The sequence below is a fragment of the Podarcis erhardii genome, assembly GCF_964252035.2.
Source record: "Podarcis erhardii genome assembly, chromosome: 4".
NCBI lineage: Eukaryota > Metazoa > Chordata > Lepidosauria > Squamata > Lacertidae > Podarcis > Podarcis erhardii.
The window spans coordinates 51,711,117-51,738,924 of record NC_138508.1 but is presented as its reverse complement, the minus strand read 5'-3'; the positions used below and the strand labels follow the sequence as shown (position 1 = coordinate 51,738,924).

At 41.7% G+C, this 27,808-nt stretch overlaps 1 protein-coding gene across 3 annotated transcripts; it reads right to left on the bottom strand.

The window, feature by feature from the left end:
* Positions 1-70: 70 nt before the first annotated feature.
* On the bottom strand, positions 71-27,808 carry JAM2 (junctional adhesion molecule 2). Of its 3 annotated transcripts, none has more exons than XM_081859432.1 (10): positions 27,566-27,799; positions 18,378-18,443; positions 12,417-12,527; positions 10,464-10,616; positions 9,519-9,724; positions 8,290-8,392; positions 7,480-7,587; positions 4,350-4,365; positions 3,027-3,057; positions 71-1,713 (listed from the first exon to the last, which is right to left on the bottom strand). In XM_081859432.1, exons 1-10 carry the CDS (start codon positions 27,618-27,620, stop codon positions 1,681-1,683), a joined length of 882 nt encoding a protein of 293 aa, XP_081715558.1. In that variant the 5' UTR covers positions 27,621-27,799; the 3' UTR covers positions 71-1,680. The 3 variants fall into 3 exon arrangements, with proteins under 3 accessions (XP_081715558.1, XP_081715559.1, XP_081715557.1); XM_081859433.1 differs by having other exon boundaries at positions 3,027-3,054; positions 27,566-27,798; XM_081859431.1 differs by lacking the exon at positions 71-1,713 and having other exon boundaries at positions 1,720-3,054; positions 27,566-27,808.

Genomic DNA, 27,808 nt, shown 5'->3' with positions numbered 1-27,808 from the left:
TTTTTTATTTAAGAAACCTAACATTCATACCCATGTTTTGTCTTAAGCATCAGCATCATGATCACACTAGTAACAAAGCATATGTGATTTATTTATAATACCATCCAATAGATTTTTATAAAAAAAAACATTAAGGCATTCGTTAGCATTGTATGGTGAAAAGGATTTCTTCTCAGGCAAAATGTACAGACTTCAGAAAATAAATCATAAATAGGGTTTAAGGGGTGAAAAATGAGCAGTGGTAAGAATGCACTACACTTCAGCAGACCTATACCTGCATAATTTTGTTATTGTTTAGATAGACTGAAAGAGTCAAGACATTTAAATAGTGGAGGCAAAAACGGCTTCGAACAATATTTTTCTGATCTTGGCTGTGGAACCTATCATGTTCCACAAAAATTATGAGTAAAAAGCTCTTAAACTGCAGAGCTCTTTATTTGACTGATTCATATATTGCCTTTCTGCCATTTAGGACTTTAAAGTTAGCTTACAAGCAGGCTGGACATCACATGGGCAAGACATCACATGTAGATCTTCTGCTCTAGAACAGGGGAAAATCCTCCCTCATTCTACACATGATGTCTTTTGAGGTTCTAGCTATCCTGGACCAGGATGCAGGAGTAGAGAAAATAAGGTCAACAAGTCAAGACTGTTCCTACTGCAGTTCTTCCCACAGCCCGCTTGCTGGCTTGATGGTAGAATTATGACCTTAACATTAACAAGTATGGTAGCAGTTGCAGTTGTCTTGACCTGCACAATGGAGAAAAGGACAAATCTTCCTTAGAGGCATCTATGCCCCAGCCCAAAATATTGGCCCTGAATAGTTAAATTATTTAAGTTACTAAATTTATATCCTGTCCTTCCCAAAGGAGCCAAGGACAGTAATGATCAGATCAGGCTACTTACTCCTGACAGTTCTTCCTAGAGGGCTGGCTTCATATAATCCAGTATCTTGTTTCCCAAAGTCACCAGCCAGAGACCTCTAGGTAGCCCACAAGGAAGACATGAAGGCAATTGTCCTCTCCACTTACTCCCAAGCAACTCGCATCATAAAAGAGTATATAGCCAATTCTAACTCTTATCATCCATGAGTTTGTATAGCTCCCTTTTGAAGACATCAAAACTGGTTGCGCTCAGCAAAACCCACAAGTTATTATCTATGTCTGGCGTAAAGAACTATTTCCTTTTCTCTGTTCAGACTCTCCGGTTACCTTCACTGGATGGCACAGAAGTTCTGGAGTTACGAGGAGGGGGCGTACTTCAGCCACTTCCTCAACAATTTTATAAATCTGTCACCTTTCCTCATAGAGGAGTTGTTCCAGTCCTTTGATCTTTTGGTTGCACCTTTTCTAGTTGCAAGGTATCCTTTTTGAGATGTGGCGACTAGAATTGTGCACTTCATCACCTCCTCTCCTATCCTTTTGGGGACATTACACAGTAAGAAACCCCTTACAATTGCGTAATCTACAACCACCAGGTTAGAAAAGCACTATCAAACTACGTTAAAACAACTTTTGACAATCGTGTGTCTTCAGCTTTTAGCAATAGTGCCTTGGCTTTGCCGTTGGTTTATTTTTTGCATGTACCACTCTTAATATTTATATAATAGAGTCCAAGCATCCCTTTGATATTCCGCTCCAGCAAATGCTCATTTGGTGTTCCTCAGAGGGTGGGTTTCTTTTAAATAACAAAGGACTTGGTGTGCTTGAAATCCTAAGGAACAGAAAGAAGAACGGTTGAGATAATTCAGATAGTTGCAGTAAAAGGTTTTGAACTAATATCCATTCACCACCAATAATTATGAAAACACCCCACATAGCATTACAGCAGGAGTAGCAAACATGGTGCAGACTCCAGCTATCCCTAGCTATGGGCAATGTTGGCTGATGCTGATGGGAATTGGAGTCCAAGACATCTGGAAGGTCCTATGCATTACATAAGAGGTAGCTAAGCCTGCGGCCCTCCAAATGTTGGACTACAACTTCCATCCGCATGGCTGATGGGAGCTGAAGTCCAGCAACATCTGCAGGACCACAAGTTATCCACCCCTGGTTTAAGAGTTTTCTGTGTCATCCATATCATTGTGAAAAGAACTCTACAAGCTGATTCACGTATGTGAAGCAAACACTCTTTAATCCATGCATCCCCACCTGAGCATGAGATCAGCTGAATAAACCTCAATGTGGACTGTATCCTAAGCTTGTTGCCATTTCAGTGGTTCTATTCTGTCACTATGATGGTAAATAATAACAACAAAGCTTCCTCCATGCATACAGCCTGATTCCCACTCAATTACCACCCCCCTTGATCTTATATGTAGAAGGGAGTTTGGTGAAAACCATCCTATCTAGCCAGCTCTCACGGTGTCATGCAGTGTGAAAAACATTAGTATGGCTGCCATCTACCACTGCTTTGTGTGTTAATACTGATCCTACAAGTTTTCAGGAGTGGAGGAAAAGAACAGTATTTAATATGTAATCTGGGTAAGGCTATAGAAATTCATGAACTTGCCACTAGATGGAGATGCACCTTCCTGAGAGCTGGTATGTATCCACTATGTAACAAGACTGCTGGAAATAGCCTCTTTCTGGCAAATGCTCCTTTCCATAACTACCGGTATAATGTATAGAGGAGCATACAGCTGAGTAAGATGCCAACAGAAATAACCTGATGCATCTCTTGCTATTATCTACCAGGTCAGATGGGTCATTATGTGGGACATAATTCAAAACAACTTTCTGTAAATAGTAGCCAAGCATAGTTTTCTTCCCTAATATGCTAGCCACCTTTTTATGGGACACTTTTATACGGAAGAGCGTTCAAAGATGATTCCCTCCTTGTTCCCTGCATCTGAATTGGTGCAGTCCAGTTTACCATGCTGTCTGGGTGAATAGCTGTGCTCTTAGCCGTTCTGTACTTTAGAGTTGTGGCATGAGAATGTACATTATCTCCACCCTTCCTGAAGCAGACATAATGGGTGAATTAATCTTGCCAGTGTCACTACCGCATGGATACAGAATGCTCACCTTTTCACTGTTTGCAGCTTTGTTCTTCCTGCTAGCAAAACAAAAGTGGGAGAAAGTATACTGTTAGATCTGGGCATTTCATGCACCTTACTTATATAGAGCTTTGTTTTCCATACATTCTTCTTTCTACTGAATTTGCTTGGATATTTATTTATTTTAAAAAGTTGGATTCAGTGCTTAGAGCAAAGATAAGGGAACCTGTGGCTCTGCAGATGCTATTGGATTCCAACTCCCAGTATCCCCAGCCTGCATGGCAAATGGTTCAGGGACGGTGAGAGTATAGAGTCCCAACAAGAACTGGAGGGCCACAGGCTCCCCATCACAGGGAATTTGCCTGCATGTAAGCAGTCAATCGTATTATTTCTAAATTTGGGGCTTAACGTTCAATTAATTTTTGTCTAACTGTTACAGAAGCAATACCCACAAGATCACATTATAAATCATACTATAATTGAATTAAACCCTATACTATTTTTTATTTAAACATAAGTAATTTTATCCAGATACGTCTGCTACATGGGTTTCAAAATATAGACAATATTGCTTTACCAACCTTGTAACAAAAGTAACTGTTGCATTGTGTTCTTATTAACAAAGAAAATATCGGCATATATACATATGAACTTTGAAAGAAATTGCCTTGTACATTTTCAATGAGGGAAGTACTGAATGCATACAGTATTTAGTTCTACTGAGAATACACTCATTTAAATCTGATCCATTGGTTTCAGTGAGTCTGCTCAGAGAAGGGGGTTGGACTAGATGACCCTTGGGGTTCTTTTCAACTCTATGGTTCTATAGTGCAATCCTTTATAGGGAAGACTGTTCAAGGCCTCCTTATTGCTTCTTCAAACTAGTAGCCAATGGGCGACCGGAATCCTCTTAAAATATTAGCCAACTGAGCCCAGCTTTAGCTATTATAGGCTAGGAAATGAAATGGCTTGGATCCAGATTTTGCTCCGGCTAGCAAAAGGGGGAAAGGGAGTTTTCCCCCCATACCCCCTACAGCCCCTTGTGCTTTCTGAGGAAATGTTTCAGGGAGTTGTAACAGGCAGACATACAAGCGAAACTGTGGGAGATGGCGCTGTAGGGGGATTGGCAAAAGTTGCCTCCTCGCTCTCTACTGTCAGAAGGATCCTTCCATCCAGGATCAAAAATCACCTGTGGATGGAAGGAGAAGTTTGGATCTGACCCGATATGACTAATGCAAGGGATTCTGCACAATAGTGCAGAACTATTGATCCTTGGATCAACAGTTGCAACTATAGTCAATGTTTCAGCTGTTCAAAAGTGGCAAACAGAAAGGAAAATAAATATACTTACGCTGAAGAATGTGCTTCTGGGGGATAAAAAACAGGAAAAGAAAGATAAACAAGTGTCATTCTCCATACTGCACACTGCCTAACTGCACACTTTACACCAGTCTCTGGAACAACTGCCATAAATATATGATCACATATTTCCTTCTGATCTCGCAGAGATTTACTTTCAGACAAACATCAGGTTTACCAGATATTCCCAATCAGATCACCCAGCTAAGTGTTAATAAAAGTTATATTTAAGACCATTTAAAGCAAGGGGTTTCCATACATTCACCCACCTTTTATGTAGTTTGGTTATGTTTTTCCTCCTTTCTCTGTGAGAAAGATGTGGTTAAATCATTTGAAGCTAATTATATTATGTGATCTGTAATTTACTTCGCTGCCTGATCTGATGTGGCCTTGTGACTAGATGTTCAGTCACTACCTCCTGTGCCCCACAAAGTGCCTCACTAGGTTGCTGCATGTGTGAACAAAATAAAGATTCTAAAACAATTCTTTGTAGACCATGCTGCACTCTATAAATGATACAAAGGAAGGCATGTCAGTTCATTATATTTAAAAAAGAATTCCACAGTACGTAGGGCAATACGTACAAAACACCTTACAAAATAAGTTGCCAAGAAATTCCTAAGTAATAATTTATTGCTAAATTACTAAGTAATATATAGTCAATAAATTGCTACTTAATTATTTGGTCTAAGTGGGATCTGAAGATGCCTGACTTCCTCTTAATTGCTCCTAGCACAAAAAATGATCCTATCTTACAGCTCACTGTTCAGTTAGATGGTTATTTTGTCCCTCGTGTTTTACTGTAGAATAGGAACAAGCGTCAATTGGGTTTTCTGTGGATTGATGTTTGTTCCGATTCAGCTGTAAACAGCGGGTTTTCCTAGTGAAAGAAAAACCTCTCAGACCCATGCCTAGAAACCACGGGGCAAAGAGGAATGTGGATGAACCCTGATTCTGGGAAAATAAAACATTTATTTTAAAGAAAGAAAAATATATTTGGGGGACAGGGAGATGCACTCTCATTGTTACCCAGCAGAGGGAGCTGGTTAATCAAATTCTGCAGAAATTTCATATCAAAACTTGCATTCAAAAATCAGCAATGTGATATAACAGGGCAGAAACCATGGTGTTTGAGCTTTTACTGAAATATTGTCTACATGTACTGACTGGCTTTTAGAAAACTGAAATATATTTCGTTGCATATCGCAAATGAACCCACGAGAAACTGCTGTCTATTCTGTGTGCTGATGGCTTTTTACAATGGCTGTGGAAATGTACTAAACCTGACTCGGTTGCATTAAGCCCACCTCATATACAACTTCAGCAGCAGCTGGGAGTCCCAGGCTTCAGTCCCACACTGCGCCAGTAACATCAGATACAGAGAACAGCAACCATTGTGAAAACAACAATTTCCTTTCCATGTGAATATTGCCAGGTATAAATCTCTTTGCTGGGAGCTGCATTGATCTTATTTCCCATGTGGATATTCCATACGGTTATAGGCCAACTGGCATGAAGGAAGACCATGGAAATAGGTTGTTAGGATTTTACGTGGCCGATGCTGGCTAGTGTGATTAGTATAAATCACATGAGATGTCTGAGAAGAGTGTGGAAACGGAAGATTGTCTTATCTCTTCCATCTGAGAGTGTTATTGGACTGTACTTTCACTTTTGCTGTATGCTTTCTGTTTCTGCCAGAGTTTGGAGGGCACAGACGTCCTTATGGATTCTCTGTATATATTGTGAATAAAGCGTAGTTTAGATCTATGGATGTTTCTATCTTCTTGCTGTGTGATGCCAGAAGACTTGTGTGTGCTTTTCATATAAGAAGTGTCACAGAGGGGCACTCTGGAGTGAAGGGACATGCCATTCCAGAGACGTGCCTACTGGGAGATGCTCGGAGGTACTGGGGGTCTGCCGTCCCGTCCCCCCCGGAGCATTTGCCAACAAAGGTGTCCCAGCCCATTGCAGTGATGCCTGAACTGGCTGCAGGTATCTTGGCTTTAAATGGTACCTAAATTCAACACCATGTGAAAAATCCATCGAGGTAAAATTCTGCAGTCTAGTGTAGATTAAGATTTAGTGTACTCCAATCCATGACTGTTTGTTATTGAATGGTAGTCACAGGGGCAGCCTGTCCCATTTTGCCACATGAGGCAAAATGGGAATGCGCCCCTCTTGTCCCCCTGCCGCTGTGCTCCCCCTCCGATTTCCATTGGTGGTGGAACACCACCCTTGCCAACACTTGGCAAGAGGAAAAACATTCCACAATGCCTTGACACTCATCTTCTCCACCCCAGGGGCAGGGTGGGCAAATGGCAACACCAAGTACCAGGAGTGGTGGGGCAGGTGGGACGCTGCCTTTTGTGCTTCTGCCACCTGAGGCAGCTGCTTCACCCTGCCTCATGGGCGGGCTGGCTCTAGGGAGTCAGCTAAGTTTTACTCAGAGTACAGTCACTGAAATTAACATGACTAAGTTAGGAGCATTAATTTTAGTAGGCCTACCCTGGATAAAACTTAGCTGAATCTCACCACAAATGTAAAATACCCAAGGTTGTTAAAAGGGGGAGGGGTCAGAAAGCAATTCTATATTTTCTGAGGGAAATCACAATATTTAGACATTTTGCCACCAGCTTAAAGGTTAAAAAAAAATAGAGGCTTCCAATAAAGACTCAGAAGATTGTATATCATAAGTTCTCTACCCACCCTCTAATAAAAACTGGGTTGAAAACAGAACATGCAACGCTGACTCCAACTCTCTGTTATTACAAGGGCAGCATCTTTTATTTACAGGAACTGTTCATTATCCATCCACATGGAAAAAACATTAGCTTTCAACGCAGACCAGAAGTACCGCTTTCTGGCATCTGGTTCGGCTGTTATTTCCAAGACTAAAGTTGTCTTTCCTTTTATTTTCCTATCACCCCCTTTTCCTATCACTCCCTTCCATTACTTTGCTATCACTCCCTTCCACCACCCTCCTTCCTATCACCCCCTTCCAGGTGTGCTAGCTCTGCTCCGAAACCACCTTTGCTTCTGCCGACCCACAACCCCACACAGTTCATAAATATTTAAGCACAGGAACTTACTGATCAATCCGGGAAGGAAGAAGTTTCACTTACTTGAAAAGTAGCCCTTCTTTTGTGCATAATATACCCCGAGACCACAGGAAGCTATTATCAAAGCCACAATGACCACCGCAGCTATGATGCCACCTACATTAAGGTCATCTAGCATGGAAAGCAAAACAAATATAATTTCAAATTGGAGGTTGAGTATAGACGGCAATATTCATGATATATATATACACTCTCAAATAGGGCATGGTAGAGCCCTGGGAAGAGTGACGGTTTGTTAAACTACAATAACTATGGCCAGATAATCACTCTACACAGCTGGTCCAGGAACTGAAGTTAGTGAAAATATTATATGCTCCCTGCATTTCATCTGCAAAGGTGCAGCTAAAGGCATTTCAAGTTGCAATCCTCACTACCCTGGATCCTTCTTTCTAAAAATGGTCCTGCACTGACCACTTGGATCCGTGGAGGCCGCCATCTTGTGGTGCAGCTGGGGGAGACAGCTCCAGCTAAGCCAATCAGAGGCAGGGGTTTAGGGGCTGTGACCAGCCCACTCCTAGCCTATTTAAGGGAACGGTTTAGGTGCAGGCCGCCCTCTTGGGTCCCCCCCAGTATATTTTTTCAAGAAAACCTACTTTAAATTGTGGCAATGTCCTGTAAAATGTATTTATTTATTTATTGCTTAAAATATTTTCTCGTTTTATTAATCATCCAAACTGGGCCTTTATAGATGTGCCACATAACCGAGTTTGAAGTTGGAAGGTGAACTAACACATTTTAGTTTCCTAACTCTGTCTTGTAATTAAGACATTCTCATCTCAAGGTTGGTTGGTCACATTGGAATTTGACATTTACCAACTTGCATTCGCTTTACAGAACATTTCTGAGGCTGTCCAACTTTATTGTCAGCTTCACAGTAGTACTCTCCAGTGTCATTCTTTGAAACGGAATTGAATAGCTGAAAAAAAAAAAAAGAGAGAGAAAGAAGTAGAATATTCCAAAAAAATGGGAATGAGCAGTCAAAACTGAGACAACATTTCTAGTACATTATGCCATTGCATTATTACTATCATTATTATCATCATCATCACCACCACCACCAACATCATCAATGCAGTGGATTTAGAATACAGTCGTACCTTGGAAGTCAAATGGAATCCATTCCGGAAGTCCATTCGACTTCCAAAATGTTTCAAAACCCAAGTGCGGCATCTGATTGGCTGCAGGAAGCTCCTGCAGCCAATCAGAAGCCGCAGAAGCCCCGTCAGATGTTTGGCTTCCAAAAATAGTTTGCAAACTGGAACAGTCACTTCCAGGTTTGTGATGTTCAGGAGCCAAAATGTTCGAGAACTAAGCTGTTTGAAAACCAATGACTGTATGTCACAGTTTTCCAGAATGCAAAATGATTGTCCAGTATGACAGTGACAACTGATCTAAGGGATGGGATAGGGTGGCCAAAGCAGTGCCAGCGCACCAATATTTTTGGCCAAACTGCTTTCAACCTTTTTAGGGGGAGGAGAGAGAAATGAAACAGTTCTGAAAATTGGGGTGTAGCAGAAATAAGAAGTGCTCATGGAACAAACATCAGTTGGGTTTTCTGCAGATTGAAATTTGTTCCAATTCAGCAGTAAACAGTGGGTTTTCCTGAGGAAAGCAGAAATACAAAAGAAAAACCTCTTGGACCCATGCTTAGAAATCACCAAACAGAAGTGTGGATGAGCCAATTCAGTTACTGCATTTGGTGAGATAAGTACATATATCCGCTTTGTAAAATATATCCCATTTTCCTAACATTTTCTCATACTCATCAATCTATTTTCTCATCCTATGGGTGAGTCAGCAACGCATCATACTGGTTCTGAGCTATATATCAAAAGATATACAACATGTAGGATGCAAGGTGACTGAAAGAGGTCCTATTTACTATATCTCTATGAAACTGTGAGGCAAAAAAGCCCCAAACCACACAGTAGGGTCCTGATACTATGTTGAATTTCCTCAGTACTACCACAGCAGAATGTTAAACCTTTTCTTGGGCTAAGTAAAGTCCAATGATAAGTGGTATTGAGCAGAGGTTCACTAACCAGAGTTCCAGTTGTAGCATTCATGATATAAGGAAGTCTCTCTTTTTTAATGCTCCGCAATGCTGGGCTTTCCAGCAGAAGAATGCCATTCCTATACCATCTGTACTTTGATGCAGGAACACCATTGTTTTCTTTACAGCGTAGCTCCACTACTGTCCCCGTCATAGCTGAGCTGGGCACTTCACAAGCAGGGGGAGCTGGTGGGACTAGGAAATGACATGATCTGTTTCAGAGTAAAATATCTGAATGGCTAAACCTGCCTATTGCTCACAAGTTGCTCTAATAAAGGCAGCTAGACTGAGTGGTTTATGCATCACATTGTATCCGTACTGTTCCTCGCCTCCGGCATTGTCCGACGGAAGTTTGATGTAAGCCAGTGTTCAAGATTTTTCAACAATGAATCAGCAAATGTAATATAATCTTTAGTTGTAAACAAAATACTGATCTGAGGTGCATTATGTCCAGACTTTCTCTTCCACAACTAGAGATAAAATATAATCGGTTGTATCAAACTAACATCTAAATACTACTCCTCAGAGTAGACCCACTGAAATCAATGAATTTTCATGTATTTTCAGTGAGTCCACTCTGGATACAACTCCATTCATACATTTTAAATAATCTATTTCAGAATGTCTAAAATTAGTTCCCAGCTACTTATCTATTTACAAAATGGTTGGCTTTAAAGTCTGGTTCATACCATTAATTTAACAAAAATTATCCCAGGCCCAATGGATGTGTACATTCAGATAACAGTAAAATGATATAAAATGAAACATTATTTTTACAGAGGGTTTCTTTTAAAGACAAAACACACACCCACACACACACACAAACCCTGGATACTTTATTGTACCCCTTCTGTAATCGGGTGGCAAACAAAATGTAAGAAGAAATGTACTACTGAATAGTGTTACCTCAAAATAGCTTTGTTTAGATTCTTACCCAACACTAAGAGAGAGACTATAACTTCCCCTATTTGTTGTCCATGTTCCGTGGATGCACTAATTTCACAACGGTATTTCCCAGAATCCTTTCTAGTCACATTTTTAATGCGGATGCTTGATTGCACTCTTTCGCCTCGATTTTTAAAATCACCTGCAAAACAATCAAGAAATCAAGACAGAGAGCAATGGCTAGAAAGGAACTTCCTCAAGTTTGCTTTATAAATGTATAAAACAAATTATGAAAAAAAGACTGGTTTTCCAGAATACAATGCCAGTTTGGCTCTCTACCTGCCATTCCCCACGATATTTACCGTATTTTTCGCTCTATAAGATGCACCAGACCACATGACGCACCTAGTTTTTGGAGGAGGAAAACAAGAAAAAATATATTCTGAATCTCAGAAGCCAGAACAGCAAGAGGGATCGCTGTGCAGTGAAAGCAGCAATCCCTCTTGCTGTTCTGGCTTCTGGGATAGCTGCGCAGCCTGCATTTGCTCCATAAGACGCACACACATTTCCCCTTACTTTTTAGGAGGGAAAAAGTGAGTCTTATAGAGCAAAAAATACGGTATTTTCTCCCGAGGACCCTTCCAACATTCCATTCATATGAGCTAGTTTATTAAGGGATTTGGTGTCTCAAACACATATTTCACATGCAATTTCGATACATTGAAAGATTTCATATGTTGCAGCAGAATGTTTTCAAATGAGAACTATCAGCCACTATCAGTCATACAGCTGTTAAAGACACAAGTACCCTGTTTATTATCAATGCCATTAATCCAAATGAAGGCCTCTGTGGATGCCATGGCTCCCAGGCACTGAGTTGGCAACTCCTGCTATATATAGTAATCATATTACTCCTTTTCTGGGGGAAAATTGGTAGAGCAAAATAGCAGCTAGTGGCTGTCAGGACATGTTTTGTGGTTACTGCTACAGGGCTGTGACTGCTGGCAGTATCCCCCTTTAATTCCTCATCCCCCAATTTCTCACCCCATTTTTCCCCCCATACAGATGCTTAGAGCGTACTCAAAATGACACCACTGAAAGCAGAGGAGCCATTTTGTGCAAGACCTAATTTGTGACTTAAAGGCAGGTTCACACATGAGATGCATGCTTTTTCTCATTTCTCCCTCAAAACTGTTACAACAACAGACAGCACTACAAGACAGAGTAAGCCAAGCTACAGATGGAATGGGATGCTTGAGTGTGGATGTTAGCTGTTTGAAGAAGGGTTAGTCAGGAAAGTCAGGAAAATGAATGGAAAAAGGAGGAAAGCCACATATGTGCAACTTTGCCTTTCAAGTGTTTGAGCAACCCTTGAAACAAAGGATGGGAGATTTTCAGTGACACACAAGAACTCTACAACAGCAGAATGCAATATGTATGTTCTGTTAACTAGTTACTCCACACACAAACACATACACATATAGGGAATGTCACTTAATTAAATAAATCTTATGTCAGGCAGTCAAATCAATTTTATTTGATTTATCTTTTAAGAAATGTGCCTATGACTAAAAGGAACATGTGAACCAAACAGGCTATCCTCTTGTTCAGCAAAGTAGGCAGCAGCTATTTCTACGGTTGATTGTGATGTCACAATCATGGAAATGGCTGCTAGAGCTACAAGCTCAATCCATGAGACTCGGGTTCAAATGCCCATTCAGCTTGGAAGCTTGCTGGGTGACCTTGGGCCAGCTGGTAACTCCTAGCTTAACTTAACTCACAGGGCTGAGCGAAGATAGAATGGAAGGAAAGAACAATGTACGTCACCTTGACCTTCTTGGGAGGAGAATTGGATAGAACAGTAAAAAATAAACCCATGTACAGTGTACATCCTGTGATTTCTCCATGCAATCCTGAACATGGGAACATTTCACATGCAGGACACAAGCCCTCAGCAGCACAGTAAACACACACACAAATATAAATGTAAGCATTTTCTTACCAACAAAGGAACCTTCAAAGTAGACAAATTTAACTCCAGTTTTGGTAATTTTTTTCCATTCTACTCTTGTAGTTTCCTTCCCTTCATTGTGTTTACAGCTTAGAAATGCCTCTGCAGAGGGAAAAATACGTCATTGTTTCTGCTCTGAGTTGGAATACACTACAAACAACTGGCACACTTTCAGAACTAACTTTTGTAGAATGACTCTACAGATTAACAGTCCATATACATTTTGTGTGTGTACACTGGGGTACAGAATGCACAAGCTTCTCGTCATGCCAAAGTGTGCACCCATTCAGGATTTTGGTGCATAACTCTTAAGATACAGTGGTGCCCCGCAAGACGAATGCCTCGCAAGATGGAAAACTCGCTAGACGAAAGAGTTTTCCGTTTTGGAGGTGCTTCGCAAAACGAATTTCCTATGGGCTTGCTTCGCAAGACGAAAATGTCTTGCGAGTTCCTATGGGGGTTTTTCCCTCCCCCCTTTTTCTAAGCCGCTAAGCCGCTTATCCGCTAAGCCGCTAAGCTGCTAAAAGCCGCTAAAAGCCGCTAAGCCGCTAATAGCGCTAATCTGATAAGCCGTCAATGGGCTTGCTTCGCAAGGCGAAAAAACCGCTAGACGAAGAGAATCGCGGAACGGATTCTTTTCGTCTTGCGAGGCACCACTGTATCTGGACCCAAGCTTTTCAGATTCTGCAGGTGGCATGGGGATTTTACAGAAATAAATCCATATACAGTGGTACCTCGGGTTACATATGCTTCAGGTTACAGACTCCACTAACCCAGAAATAGTACCTCGGGTTAAGAAGTTTGCTTCAGGATGAGAACAGAAATTGTGCTCCGGCGGTGCGGTAGCAGCCGGAGGCCCCATTAGCTAAAGTGGTGCTTCAGGTTAAGAACAGTTTCAGGTTAAGAACGGACCTCCAGAACAAATTAAGTACTTAACCTGAGGTACCACTGTATAAACACAACATGTAGGATGAGAGGCACCCCTAAGTTTACAGTAGTACAAAAATAAATCCAAAGAAGCCAAGCAATTGCTAAACATCAGAAAAGCTAAACATCAAGAGCACTAAACAAGTTGTGAATCATCAAGCATTTTACAGTCTTCATCGTTCTCACTAAGACCATAATGATTATTCATCTCTAAAGGCTGATTGATACTCAAGAAGCAAGGAATTTGAAGGAATTCATTGGCAGCAGGGCTGGCCCATCCATGAGGAAAGGTGAGGCAATCACCTCAGGTAGCAGAATCGACAGCAGAAGATGTGGCCTTCAAGAAAAGGATCACATGTAGATCTTTATTCACCCCTTGTTCTTAATATACAGCTTCACTCCCCACTTCTTCCCAGGCAGGGAAGGGGCGCTATTTTGTGCTTCACCTCAGGAACCAAAATGTCTTGGGTCAGCCCTGATTACCTGTGTTCACACATGATGGTAAACCATGGTTAATGTGTAATGTGAACATGCAGATAGCTCCCACTTCGCTCCATCTCCTAGCACAAGCAGGAGCAACAAACCACAATCCCTGGTTTAGGATTATGTCAGAACCAAGAATTTTAGTTTGCTTGACTCCAAACAAACTATGATGCGAAGCCAAGGTTCTTAGCTTCCTGGCTGTGGTTTATTAGTGTGGGGAAAACCCACAATGTCTTAACCTGCAAAGGTAATTGTGGGATCTTGTACCCAATAGTTTTTCCTCCCTGTTTATGCACACATGATGTGTGTGTACAATGGCAGGTACCAGCAGTGGCCTGGCCTGGCTCCCTATAATTAAAGTCTAACTCCATGTACAGTCTCATTTCTTCATTCACGCCTACAACTTTCCATGTTGCAAATGTTCAAAGAATAAGAATGAAAGACATACTTACTGACTTTGCAGTTACATATTCTGAGCATAAAAGCAGCTACAAGGTTAGGTGGTGAAATTGGCCAGCTATTGTGTTATATTATTGATGCCTGCAAATTGTAGCACGACACTTTATTCACACATGCACTGTTGTGACCATTTTGGAAACTTTCTCAATCAATTAGATGTAACCCCATATTGCTCATGCAATGTGCATGTAAGCCCCATATTACTCCACCCAAAAGAACATTTGTTGCCTTTCAAAAGCATATTAAAAGAAGTTCTAATGATGGGATCTTACCCTGCTCCAGGAAATCATAAACAACATTGATATGACAGACTTCTACAGCAAAGCAGTGGAAATGCTTTTGTTTCCGAAGTTCTGATTGAGCGGAATAGGTGGTGTCTTTCCTGAAATGCCTGCATCAAGTAGTCTTTTCTTAATGTTTTATTATGCTTTTGAGAAAGAAAGTTACGAGACCACTGTGTTCTATTCTTACAAATATTTTATTTGGCTGATATTGCTAATATTATAGAATTAAAAACGAGAGGAGGGATATGGGATTTCAGAATTTCAAATCTGCACAGTAGGGAAGCTATTTTGCTCTTGTTCATGCAGCCTAACAAACCTTTTCAAAGATGGTTTCTCCCTGACATTTCTCCAGGGGGGAAAAGGGTTCCTAAACTTTTATATTTGTAAAGGGAGAAAGATAAAAGCACTAAACTGTAGATGACAGGGCGATACACACACACACACACACGAATGAATAGCTGACATGGGTGGTAACTCAAGAAGAAAAACAAAAATGCAAATCTGAGAAGGGTGTGGATGAGAGAATTAGCAATAAAGATAAAATGGAATGTGGATAAGGACAGATGGAAATATTTCTGAAAAAAACAGTAACAAATAAATCCAGAAAAGACAAAGAAAGAAACTGTCAAGAGGAAGTACAATGTCTAATGATTCATCTTCACTTCTGTTTGTAATATGATTTCTAGGAATAAGTCTGGGAGGTTTTCGTTTTGCTCCACCACTTTCCCCAGGAAAACCTGCAGTTTACTGCTGAATCAAACATCAATAGGGTTTTCTGTGGATTGATGTTTGTTCTGATTCAGCAGTAAACAGAGGGTTTTCCCAGGGAAAGCAGCAGAATGAAAGAAAAACTCATCAGACCTGTGTCTAGAAATCATGGAACAAACAGAAGAAAACGTGGGACAAACGTTAAGTGTGGATTTATGGTAATATCTTTCAAATCAATCACAGCAAATGCAAAGCCACTAACTCAGAAAACGATAGGACTAACACAATTACTGACTCTTCCATAGAGGACCCATGTTCTTTATTTCACATCAGGTCGTCTATATTTGTTACAGTTGGCACACTGTACTAGTTCCCATTTTGTTCTGGCAAGGGGAAATGCTGTGGAAGGGGATAACAGCCTAAATGATGCCAAGTGACCTTTCTTGGCAGTCCACAGCAGAACAGCCAATAAAGATACTCAAACAAAACAAAACATGCAGAGAGATATACACACATGGGCGGGAAATAAAAAGAAAAATACAGAAAGAGAGAGCGAGAAAACATTTGTTCACAGATGAATTGTTAAAACAGACTCAAAGCATGTGATTCTGACAATAACCCAAAGCTCTACAGGGTTGTGTACAGAGTTCCATGCATTGCAAGTACACGTTCCCTTTATAGCTTCTTCTCATTATATTAAAGGCACCTTGTGATTTTAGAGTCATCGCCTAGCTTTTCGTATTGACCTCTCTGTCAATGAATCCATGCACATCTGCAATGGAGTGTGTCTATTATAGGTGGGGAACCTCAGACCTGCAGCCAAAGAAGAAGAAGAAGAAGAAGAAGAAGAAGAAGAAGAGGAGGAGGAGGAGGAGGAGGAGGAGGAGGAGGAGGAGGAGTTTGGATTTGATATCCCGCCTTTCACTCCCTTTAAGGAGTCTCAAAGCGGCTAACATTCTCCTTTCCCTTCCTCCCCCACAACAAACACTCGGTGAGGTGAGTGGGGCTGAGAGACTTCAAAGAAGTGTGACTGGCCCAAGGTCACCCAGCAGCTGCATGTGGAGGAGCGGAGACGCGAACCCGGTTCCCCAGATTACGAGACTACCGCTCTTAACCACTACACCACACTGGCTCTCCACACCTCTGTATCTGGCCCCTGGGATTCTCCTCAACTCACACACCCTCCCTAGCCACACCCTCACACCCCAGGCCACACCCCTTGTCAGCCCTGCTTCACACTTTCCTTCACTGTTTTTGCTGGGCTAGAGTAAGTTCTTTAATTCTGGTTATGCCTCTTGCTTGTACAAATGGAGGACAGAGAGGGGTGTGAGAGTGTGTGAAGAAGCTAGCCTACTGTACAAGTACAGATTTCACATTTGTCATTCTGTTCACTTTTGCCTCTGGCCCTGCCCATCACTGGCATCTGGCCCCTGGAAGGCTGCCCAGCAGGAAATGTGGCCCCCAAGTTGAAAAAGTTCCCCATCCCTGCTGTGTATGTTGCAGACGATTCTGGAAGCGTTCCCAGAGGCACATTCCATTCACGAAGGGCAACAGCCAAGTCTGTATGGTTTTACCTTTACGCTGCATGAATTGTGACCCTAAAGAGCACTCACTGTGGCTGTGCACTGGTAGAGAATATTAATAGTATGTGTTCAGAAGGGCTGGAGCCAAGCTTTCGTATTTGCTACCCCCTAGGTTCACAGCTTGAACCAGTTCTTTTGTTTGTATTTCAAAAGTTTCAGAAACCGTAGGTCCTAAGCATAGGTCCTTATAATTAATGCCCAATAATTAATGAATACCCCCCCCCATTTTGCCCTGTAAAATGCATTCGTGCCTCACTTTCTCTCACACAAACGCAAATAATCCATTTACCAGTATTGTATAACAATTGACGTTAGGCAGAGTGGGTTAAAATCAAGAAGAGGTGTATAGTGATATATTTTTTTAAAAAAGTTATATGATTAGAAAATTAGATCACTTGAAATTCAGAACATAAAAGAGGGTGTTTCTAAATGGTTTCTCCCCTAAGGCGGGGGGGGGGGGGAGTAACATGCCTCCATTACAGATTTCTGAGAATCCGTTTTCCCTGGGCTCCAGAGCATTGGAAGCAAGCAGTCACCATGAGAGTCCACAGTGCATGTTGCCTAGAAGGACAAAAAGCAACACACTCCAAAAAAGAAAAGCCAAACTGAATCTGAATATTCCAGCAAAATAAATTCAGTAGCGGGCAGTGTGGTGGGACATAGAAAAATCTAGGGCCAATGGCTCCCAATGGCTGCCCCCCTCCCCAGAAATTGGTTGGATTCTTAATATTATAATCCTAGAAATCTTTTCTGTAATTTGTGGGACGCTCCCAAAGAACAATGGTATGGACTTGTCTGTTGAAACTTACCCAAAGTGGTTACAATGTGGTCCATGTCATGCACTATCAAATCCTAATGGTTTCAACTGATGGGGTTAAGCATATATTGCAATTTCACCCATTAAAATCAATGGAACTTTAAAAACTGTTATGTTCTGCTGGATCAGATGGGCTGCGAAAAAGGGTTGTTCTGAAATCTCAACCTTATGTTGTTGTTTTTTAATAATAATAATAATAATAACAATAATAATAATAATTTGGATTTGCCGCAGGAAAAGCAACTCTATTAAATAGGGAGAAGTACAGGCTGGCATTTCAACACCAATGATATTGTATAGACATTGCAAAAAACTTGAAACATCAGTTTCACACCAAACACCTGTCTGGAAGCACCCACAGGTTTGTATGTAACAAAGTCACCCTGTTTATGCAAGGACTTCTGCTTATGCAACCAAAGTTCTTCCTGCTCTTCTCTCTCTGAACCCACCCCACCGCACATGCACACAAAATCTGCTCCGGAGGCTTGGAAATAGAATAGATTTGGGGACACTCAGCTGAGGGGGACAAATGGGATTACTTTTTATATATATACAATCCAACTTCATTTTGTTGCTGCTGTATCCATTGCATCACTCCACTGCACTTTTATCAAACAGCCTTTTAAAATTCATATCAGGACTTTCACTTATCCATTGATATAAGACGTACACAGTCATACACATACTGTACCCTCAAATTCATTTGCTGTAACATCTTTCGTGTCTGTCTCTACGACGATTCCATACGCTTTATAATCTGAAAGAAAAAAGAAATCCTTTACATTGCAATGTCCATTCACTGTTGTTGTTTTTTTAAATCAAATAAATGCCCTCTGCAGTCATAAAGTTGGGCTGTTTGCTTAAATCATGTTGCCTGCAAAGGAGATCAAACTAACTAGTTAAGTTTTTTTAAACCATGCATGTGCAAATGTATTTCAGAGTCCTTTTCTTCTTTTAATCTACAAATGCAACTCATATTTCTATACACCTGCATCAGGGCCAAATGTACACTGTATTTTAACTCTAGGTACAGTTCTGGATTATAGTATTTAAACATCAGATCAGATGAAAGGTAAACTGCCCTTAAAAGAATCACTCAGGTTTCAGCTGAGCAACACCAGGGATAAGCAGTTTTTTGTACTGTTGCACTACAACATCCTTTTGCACAATTCTCAACATCAATACTTCAACCAGCCAAAGAAGGCAGAGGGAGGGTAAGGTTATAATTTTCATGTTATGACTACAGCTCAACAATGATTCTAAACTGCACAGCCAAGTTGTGCAACTGGAAATTATATTCTCTGGTCTTTTCAGGGAAGATTGAGGATTATCCAATAGGGATGGTGAAAGTCTTAAGAACCTTTCAATTTAGGGGGCTGCATTTCAGATCCCTTCCATAAATATTACGATTCGCTCCCATTTACAGGTCAGACCATACCAAGTGTGGTGATTCCACATGGAATATTAATATAAGCACTCCTAATGACACTCTGCATCTGAGTGTGCTAACAGCTCTTTTGGATCCAGGCCAAGTTTGTTGCACTTCAGTCCCACGGAAACCAATCTGGGCTGCATGCATCAGGCTTTTTGAATACCAGCAATTCATCTAAAGCTTACTGCTTCTAAAGATGACTACACATTTTCATCTAAAGTTATGAAGCATTTTTCTGGCTACCCCTCCCCCACCATTTTTCTACTTTGATTTAAACTAATAAATAATCTAGGAAATGTGTGCATGTGTTTGTGCATTAAATAAAACGTGTGTTTCTACTATGCAATTTACAGTTAGTCTTACCACCGCTGCTATTAAATAATATAAGCAGTATAATTAGAGGGAAATAAATATACATATATTTCAAAAGTCAGCATTTTTTCTACTACTGTTCTTGCTGGTTGCTAGTAAGTACTGTTTCCCCACCCCAGTAAGTACTGAAATAGTTTACTGTTTGCCATTTTCAGGAGAAAAAACAGATGCATGCAAACTTTCACCTTTGTCTTCAGTTACTTTGGAAACTTTTTTAGGAACTGTGAATGTGTTCCAGAATTCTGAACAGAGACATTTATAAAAACGTTAACTGAAAGACTCCTTATACACATCACTGAGAATTAAATAAAAAGAAAGCTCAGGCAAAAGGTGGGGTGGGGAAATTTTGACTAGAACTTTTCAAAGCTAAAACAATTTTTTTTTGTGTGAATCCAGTATGCACACACAAAATCACATGTAAGGTAATGCATTTTTAATATATGTATTTAGAAAGCACCCTGGACTTGAGATGTATGTGCACAGTTCTTGCAGGCTTGGACCTTTACCAGCACACATTATCAACTGCTAGGATGGGGAAGAAATTCAGTTTGGTTTGGATTTTAATCTGGATCTACCCAATTCTCACTTCCCAAAAGAGCAAGTAAACTGAAGCACAGCTATCCTTGGTAATTCACAGGCCTGCAAATTTTGCAATGCAGTTCATCAACCCCCCAAAAGTGTATTAAAAATGTGCATATCAGGGCAAAGCGTACATAAAATGCATTACATTAGTGAAAATGTCAAAAAAAGACACCCTATTAGGCAAAATTGCATGCAAAGTGTATATTAAGAGAAATGTGCATTAAAATAAAGACATATTTTCAAGAGAATTTTTAAAAAACAACCACCACCAACTGATATAGGAATGTGGTGAACTGAATTTAAGACAGAACCAGGGTGGGGTGGGGAGGTGAAATGAGAAACTGAGATTTCAAGACCCATCCAACCTCATTAACCGCTTGCTTTCAGTGGGAGTTGCACTGAGTTCCTTGAGCACAATATTACTACATACATCTATGAATTAAGGACACAATTCAGTAACAGAAAACTTTGAAGATTCTGCACAAAGATCCTTTTTCTTCCCATAATGCTTTTGATTTATAGATTGAATAAATATTTTTCAGTTTCTTTTGGTAAGCATCAACAGGATAAAAATGCCCAAACTTAACTTTGAACCAGGCTTGAGATTTTTGCTGCCTCTTCTGTTTCTTGGCAATGAATAGATAAATGGGGGTCAGGCGTCTTTAAAAAAGCTTTGTGTCTTACAAATAATCGACTTACACTGCTATTGTAAGAGCTGCACAGAGTTTATTTCCATAGCAACAAAGTTGTTGGAAATGCTGCCAATTTATGAAGCCTAAAAATGCAAATGTTGTCCAAATGGCTGCAAAACTAAAATGCATCATGTCTTTAATTTTTTTTTTTTTTACAGGAATGCAAGATCCACTAAGATTGCAAACCCTGATGCACCTTTGTACAACAAATGTATCAGGTGTACAATAATTGTGTAGAGGAAAGAATTTTGTGTTGGTGCATGATGTGCTGGGGAAAGATACAGTGGCCAAAATTTCCTCACCTGTACAACTGCTACGGATAGAAGAACTACTTCCTCATCTGACTACAGCCATCCTACACACTGCCAAGGTTGCTACACCTCCCAGGTACTTTGGAGGTGGGTGTGTGCATGCAGAATGCTACTTGTACAATTGGGTTTCCCTTTCATCTCCCTTCTCTGCACAACCTCATAATCTGCTCTGGGGCAGGGAGTTCTCCAATTCCTTGGAGCAGATTTTGATGGTGCATGGGAAACTGAAGAAAAGGGGAGAAAAGTCCCATTAGGGTAGTCTGCTGTGCTAGTGGAACAGCAGTATTTGATGAAACCCTTTGACTAGATTATGGAAGCCATCTGGGCTTCAGCACACAGGCTCTCTGGCTTCAATACACAGTACACTGGACTCGGTACACATTATACTGCTCAGACCATTGGAAACATCAAACCCAGAACAGCTTCTTCAGAGGCAGCAACCCAGCAGACATCTCTTCTACAGCTACACCATGGAAGATGCTTTAACTAGAGCAGGGCGTCAGCAAACTGTTTCAGCAGGAGGCTGGTAAATTGTCCCTCAGACCTTGTGGGGGGCCAGACTATTTTTGGGAGGGGAATGAACAAATTCCTATGCCCCACAAATAAGCCAGAGATGCATTTTAAATAAAAGGACACATTCTACTCATGTAAAAACACCAGGCAGGCCCCACAAATAACCCAGAGATGCATTTTAAATAAAAGGACACATTCCACTCATGCAAACACACACTGATTCCTGGACCATCCGCAGGCTGGATTTAGAAGGCGATTGGGCTGGATCCCGCCCCCAGGCCTTAGTTTACCTACCCACGAACTAGAGCAAAGCTAGCCAACCCGGGGCCCTTCAGAAATTGTTGGTGCACTGGCAGCCAGTAATTTATCGATTCCAAAACACTCCAGCCAAGCTGACTCTCAAAGCCTCGCTACATATCTTTAGGTGCCAGGCAAAAACATTCCTCTTTTTCCAGGCCTTTGGCTAATTAAACAATCTAGGGCCTTTTACACCATGGGTATTGTTGTGTATTTGTTTGTATGTTTGTTTATTGTATGTGCTTTTTGCATTTTTATATTGTAAATCATCCTGTGATCTTTGGATGAAGGGCAGTATAGAAATGTAATAAATAATAAAATAACTAAGCAACCAATATGTCACCCACTACATCAGGAATTGGGAACATGTGGCCTGCCAAGCATTGTTGGAGCACAACTCACATCAACTCTGACCATTGGCCCTGCTGCCAACATTTGAGGAAGCTACATTAGCTATCCTTGAACGAGACATATGGGGGACTATATGTTTACAAAGCATGTGTTCCAGTGTGGAGCTACAGCTTGCCTTCGGTAGGCATTGCAGTGCCCTGAACTACTGTTGGAATCTAGAATTAAACCCTTAAAGTTTTACATAATAATGCAAAAACAATGTCATGTAATCTTCCTTTAAAAAAAATATAATAATTTAAAAACAGAAAGCAATGTTTGTATGATAAAGATCAACTGGCACCTTTTGTAGTAAGCTAACAATTGCAAACTTTCAACTCAAGCCTCTTGCCCTTATTTAGGTCTTTTTAAAAACAACTGTTTATACAAAAAGCAAACACACACAGGGCAGATAGGATACAGATGACACAGAACAATGGGAAGGCAAACAGGAAAACGAACAGCAGCACGGCATTTTGCTCTGTACCTCATTTGTTGGGTTAACGGTGCTACTTTTAAGTGGCCTCAACTGTTGCATTTTTAACTTCCCTTCTTTTATACAAAAGGAAGAGCCTGCCGCTGAAGGTGAATCTCTAAGGAAGCCTCCGTTGCTATGCAGCTCTCTGCTCCAAGCTCTTACAAAGGCAGTAAAGTAGAAAAACCATTCATGAATATTAGCACGCTGACCCAGGATCTTACAAAGAAGAAGAACCCCAACCTTCATGGCTTTTTTTCTTGCAGGGCTTTAGACTCAGGAAACTGCAGCAGATTGCATTACCTCAGCTTTGCAACAAAACTGGGCAATACAAAAAATGCTGAGAACTTTTCTTTGTTCAGATTCAGGATTAGTATTTAAGAGAGCCCATGAAGCTTCTCAACAAAGCAGAAGAGAATTGCACTTTACAGTACTGTCAAATGTAGCAAGACTTATCCTGGCTTACCATTTATGTAGCACTTTTAAGTGTGCAGTATTTGACAACCATTATTAGCATTACCATCATTGAAAAACTGGAGGTTGAGAGTTAACTGCTTGTCAGTGCAATGCATCCACGTCCCTGGCAACTACCAGCCTGGCTTTTCTGTAAATATGTGGCAGGATTTGAAAGTGTCCATCAAGTTGGTAGCATTCTTAAAAATAGTAGTAGCAAGTCCATTAATTTCTGTGATTCTCCAGTGGTTTGACTTCACCTTCGGAGGCACACTCCATTGAGACAGATGGATGCCAACAACAGCTCTGAGTAGAACTTAGTCAGATACAGCTCTAGGAGTTTCAAGTTTCACAGTGGATGCATTCCACTGTGGTGTCTTTATGATATATGGTTTATTTATGCACATATAAAACCAGTGCCTACTGTGGAGGTTTCAAACATCACATCCCAAGTGGACACCAATTTCTTCCAAAGGCAACAGCATCATCCCTGCCCTGCCACGTCCCACCTATTATGCACTTGCTAACCTAAAACCTGGTCTTTGCATTCTTACACCTAGTTCTTTGATGCTTTGTTGTGCTAATGGATCATTACCCCCCAGGTTATTGCCTCAAACAAAACTAGCTTTGTATTGATTGCCTTGGATTAAAGAGAGTGGCTTGATACACAACTTCTGTACTTTGCCTAGGTTAATTGTCTCTCCACATACGCTAATTCCAGAGGATTAATAGCAGCTAAAACACACCTTAAACACGCACAGGTTTTGCTACTTCCCTGTTCCAACAGCCCAACCTTAATTAAATTCTAACACCAACTTAATCCAGAATTCAGGGTGTCTTGCACCCATAGATTCATAACAGTACAATTTGAGCTTATAAACAATGAATAGCTCTGGAACAATTCTTTACTATACAAAGCTTAATTGAGATTAAAATCAGTTCCCAACACAATATCAAAGTAATTTGCATCTTGTGTGAAAAATGCTACGAGGAAGATATCTTTCATTGATAGGTGTAATCCTGATTTATGGAAGGATCTTGGGACAGGGAAAATGCAGACGGGGAACAATTTCTAAAATTATATTAAGCCATCAAAACAGAAACATATCAAATCTTCCAATAATCACATCAGTTTGAAATCACTACAGTGTACAAGTACAAAGTACCAAATCTGCCAGGAATTAAAGCTTAACAAGCATACTAGTCAGATATCCGACATTATTTCAATACACATTGTTTTCACAGCTGTGTGGCTTGGCTTCACCTATCTGTGTTCAACACAGTTCTTGGGTGGGGCATTTTTCTCCACTTCCCCCCTCTTATCTTCATTGAAGTTATATTTATCAAGAAAAAACATAATCTTTGAGGGCATGCTTTTGATTGTTTTCATGCATGCTACTTTTGCTTTCAGGGGCTCTGACAATCTTTTTAAAAGAAAAATAAAAACAAAACAACCCCCCCATATGTTTCATAACCTTCCTAAAAAGGAATGTTTTGATTCCTTAACAAGTTTGATGTGGATGTTTGAAGATGTTGTTATACCTTTAAAGCATATATTCAATATTTTCAGACCTAGGACCGACTTTTAACCCAAACATGCATTTGGGGACCCATTTCTTAATCTTTTACCATACATTTGCAGGGTGGTAGTGCTCCTGTTGCAACCCACCTTGGATCAGGCTGTGACCCACCGAGTTGAAGACCAGTCCTTTGGGGCACTGTTGTTTGTTAATGGTTGCTGGGAATTGCTCTGTGAGGAGTAAATTACAGTGTCCATAATTCTGTGAGGGAAATAATGTGCTTTTAATGTGCTTTAATGTGCTGGTGCCAGGTTATTTTGAACCCTAGGCAAAACTAACTACATGCAACTCTCCCCCAAACGGCTAACTTCAATTTTCAAAAACAGGTTTCTTCTAGAAAAGATGAAAAGCACAGAATCTGAAACTGCTGAATTTATTTTAAATTGCAAGATTAAGTATCACAACAATGCTTGATTATCTTTCTGAAATACAAAAGAAAATGCTTTAGCACACAAATCATTTTGAATAATCTTGTGAATTGCAATATAAAATTTTAAGTCTCTTAAAAGTTTCAGTTTCAGGCACATCAAAACCTCACTTTGTGCACCTTTCCCTTTGCAATTTCTTTCAACAATTCCTTTAGTAAAGATAAAGGGACCCCTGACCATTAAGTCCAGTCGTGGACGACTCTGGGGTTGCGGCGCTCATCTCGCTTTACCAAGGGAGCCGGCGTTTGTCCGCAGACAGCTTCCGGGTCATGTGGCCAGCATGATCAAGCAGCTTCTGGCAAACCAGAGCAGCTCACCGAAACACCACTTACCTTCCCGCTGGAGCAGTACCTATTTATCTACAATGGTACCTCAGGTTACATACGCTTTAGGTTACATATGCTTCAGGTTACAGACTCTGCTAACCCAGAAATAGTGCTTCAGGTTAAGAACTTTGCTTCAGGATGAGAACAGAAATCGTGCTCCGGTGGCACGGCGGCAGCAGGAGGCCCCATTAGCTAAAGTGGTGCTTCAGGTTAAGAACAGTTTCAGGTTAAGAACAGACCTCTGGAACGATTTAAGTACTTAACCCGAGGTACCACTGTACCTGCACTTTGATGTGCTTTCAAACTGCTAGGTTGGCAGGAGCTGGGAACAAGCAACCAGAGCTCACCCCATCGCGCGGATTCAAACCACCGACCTTCTGATTGGTAAGCCCAAGGCTCAGTGGTTTAGGTCAAGTAATAAATAATATAGTTGCCAAGCCCACGAGTCTCTTTTGTATTTCTTCACACAACATACAACCAATGTACAGCCCACTTGTTCAATGTATTTTACTTCCAAGTCAACCGCCTATGGCACATTTATCAGAGAGCAGATTCCATTAAACTCTAGGTTTAGTCCCAAGTGAGCTGTTTAGGTTCATGGTGCATGGCTGCAGAATCCTATACGTACTTGGGAGAAAGCACCACTGAACTCAGTGGAACTTCAGGTGTGCTTACTTTACAGACTTAGAGTACACTGAAGTTAGTTCCCTGACCATGCTTTTCACAGCTTTCCCCCACTCCAGTTGTTCACACCTGGGCTTCAATTTGTGTGAATATGGATTTACAACCCAGCACTGAAAACGCTGAGTCCACAGTAATCAGTGGAGTGAATCCAGTCTTAAGGATTGTGTGTCACAGCTGGAATCTTCAATGGGAATAAGTCAGGCTTCCGCAACCTTGGCCCTCCAGATGTATTCGAGTACAATTCCCATCATCCCTGACCACTGGTCCTGCTAGCTGGGGACCATGGAAGTTGTAGGCCAAAAACATCTGGAGGGCTGAGGCTGAGGCAGCCTGGAGTAAGTCTTATAGCCAGATCCTAGGCATGTTGCCTCAGAACTTAGTCCCACTGAGCTCAGGTGAGCCAACTTGCAAGTAAAAATGTACAGGATTTTCCCTCTCCTAAACAAAGTAGAAATCCCACTTTAAAATAAAGCCAGATATCTACGCCTCAAAACTGCAAAACAAGGCTTTCAACCACTTCAACACACACTTTTGAATAGGGCTGGGGAAACTGAGGCCTTGGGGATGTTGGCTGTGGCTCATGGGAGTGGGAGGACAAAAGCACGTGGAGAGCCCCTGGTCCCCATCTCCCAAATACCCCAAACTCCTTCTTCATAATAGCTATCTTTCCCCCGATTCCACGGGTCTCACTCCACAGTCGGTGTGCACAGCAGTCTCCTTCCAGCCAATTCTCATGCAGGCTTAGAAGCAAGGCAAGTGTGAAGGGACACGCCTATGCACCTTAAACGCTTTGGGTAAATGAGCATCCTAAGATTGCAGCGTTCTCAATTGACACCAGTTGACCCCGGTGCCCTCCTGCGGCCCTGCCTGGTTAACAGACCCCCAGCAGGCGCCGCTCCGCTTTAAGCCTCGGCTTCCCCGCCGCGTGCGCCTGCCTCCTGGGACCGCCTAGCTAATCAAATCAAATCGAGCGGCGGCTGGGGCGGCGGAGAGCGAGCCCCGTCCTCTGCTTCGCGGCAGTACCGCCTAGTAGGAAGAGTCAGCGAGAAAGAGGAGACAGCCCAGAGAAGCTGGGAGAGGCGAGGTTGCTCTTCCCTACCAGGAGGAGGTGGACCTTTGGTAAGCGAAAAGAGAGGGAGCCACTTGCTGGCGTCGCTCCCTGGAAAAAACAACCAGATGCTCCTCGCGAGAAGGCGGCGGCGGCGGCGGCGAACTTGGCTGCGCGGAGGCGAGGAAGGACTTGGGGTTTTCCAGGCGAGCTGAGCGCCCTCCCCCCCCCCCCGGAGAGAAAGAGGGAGAGCCGCTGCCCTACGGGGAAGGAGAGGCCAAGACAGAGAAGCGACTTACAGCCCAGGAAGCCCAAGTGCCAGAAGAGCAGCCAGAAGACGCGGCGGCTCGCCATCTTCGCAGCAACAGCTGGCTCGCCGCTTTTCCTTTCGCCCCCACGAGGGAAGGGGCCGGGGGCGGGGAAAGGGAGCCTGGCGACGCAGCTGGACGGGGTGGGGGGGGTCGCGTTCTCCGGCTCCACCCTCCCTCCCTCCCTCCGCCCGGGCACCTCGAGCAGGGGAGGGGGACGGCGCCTTTCCCGTC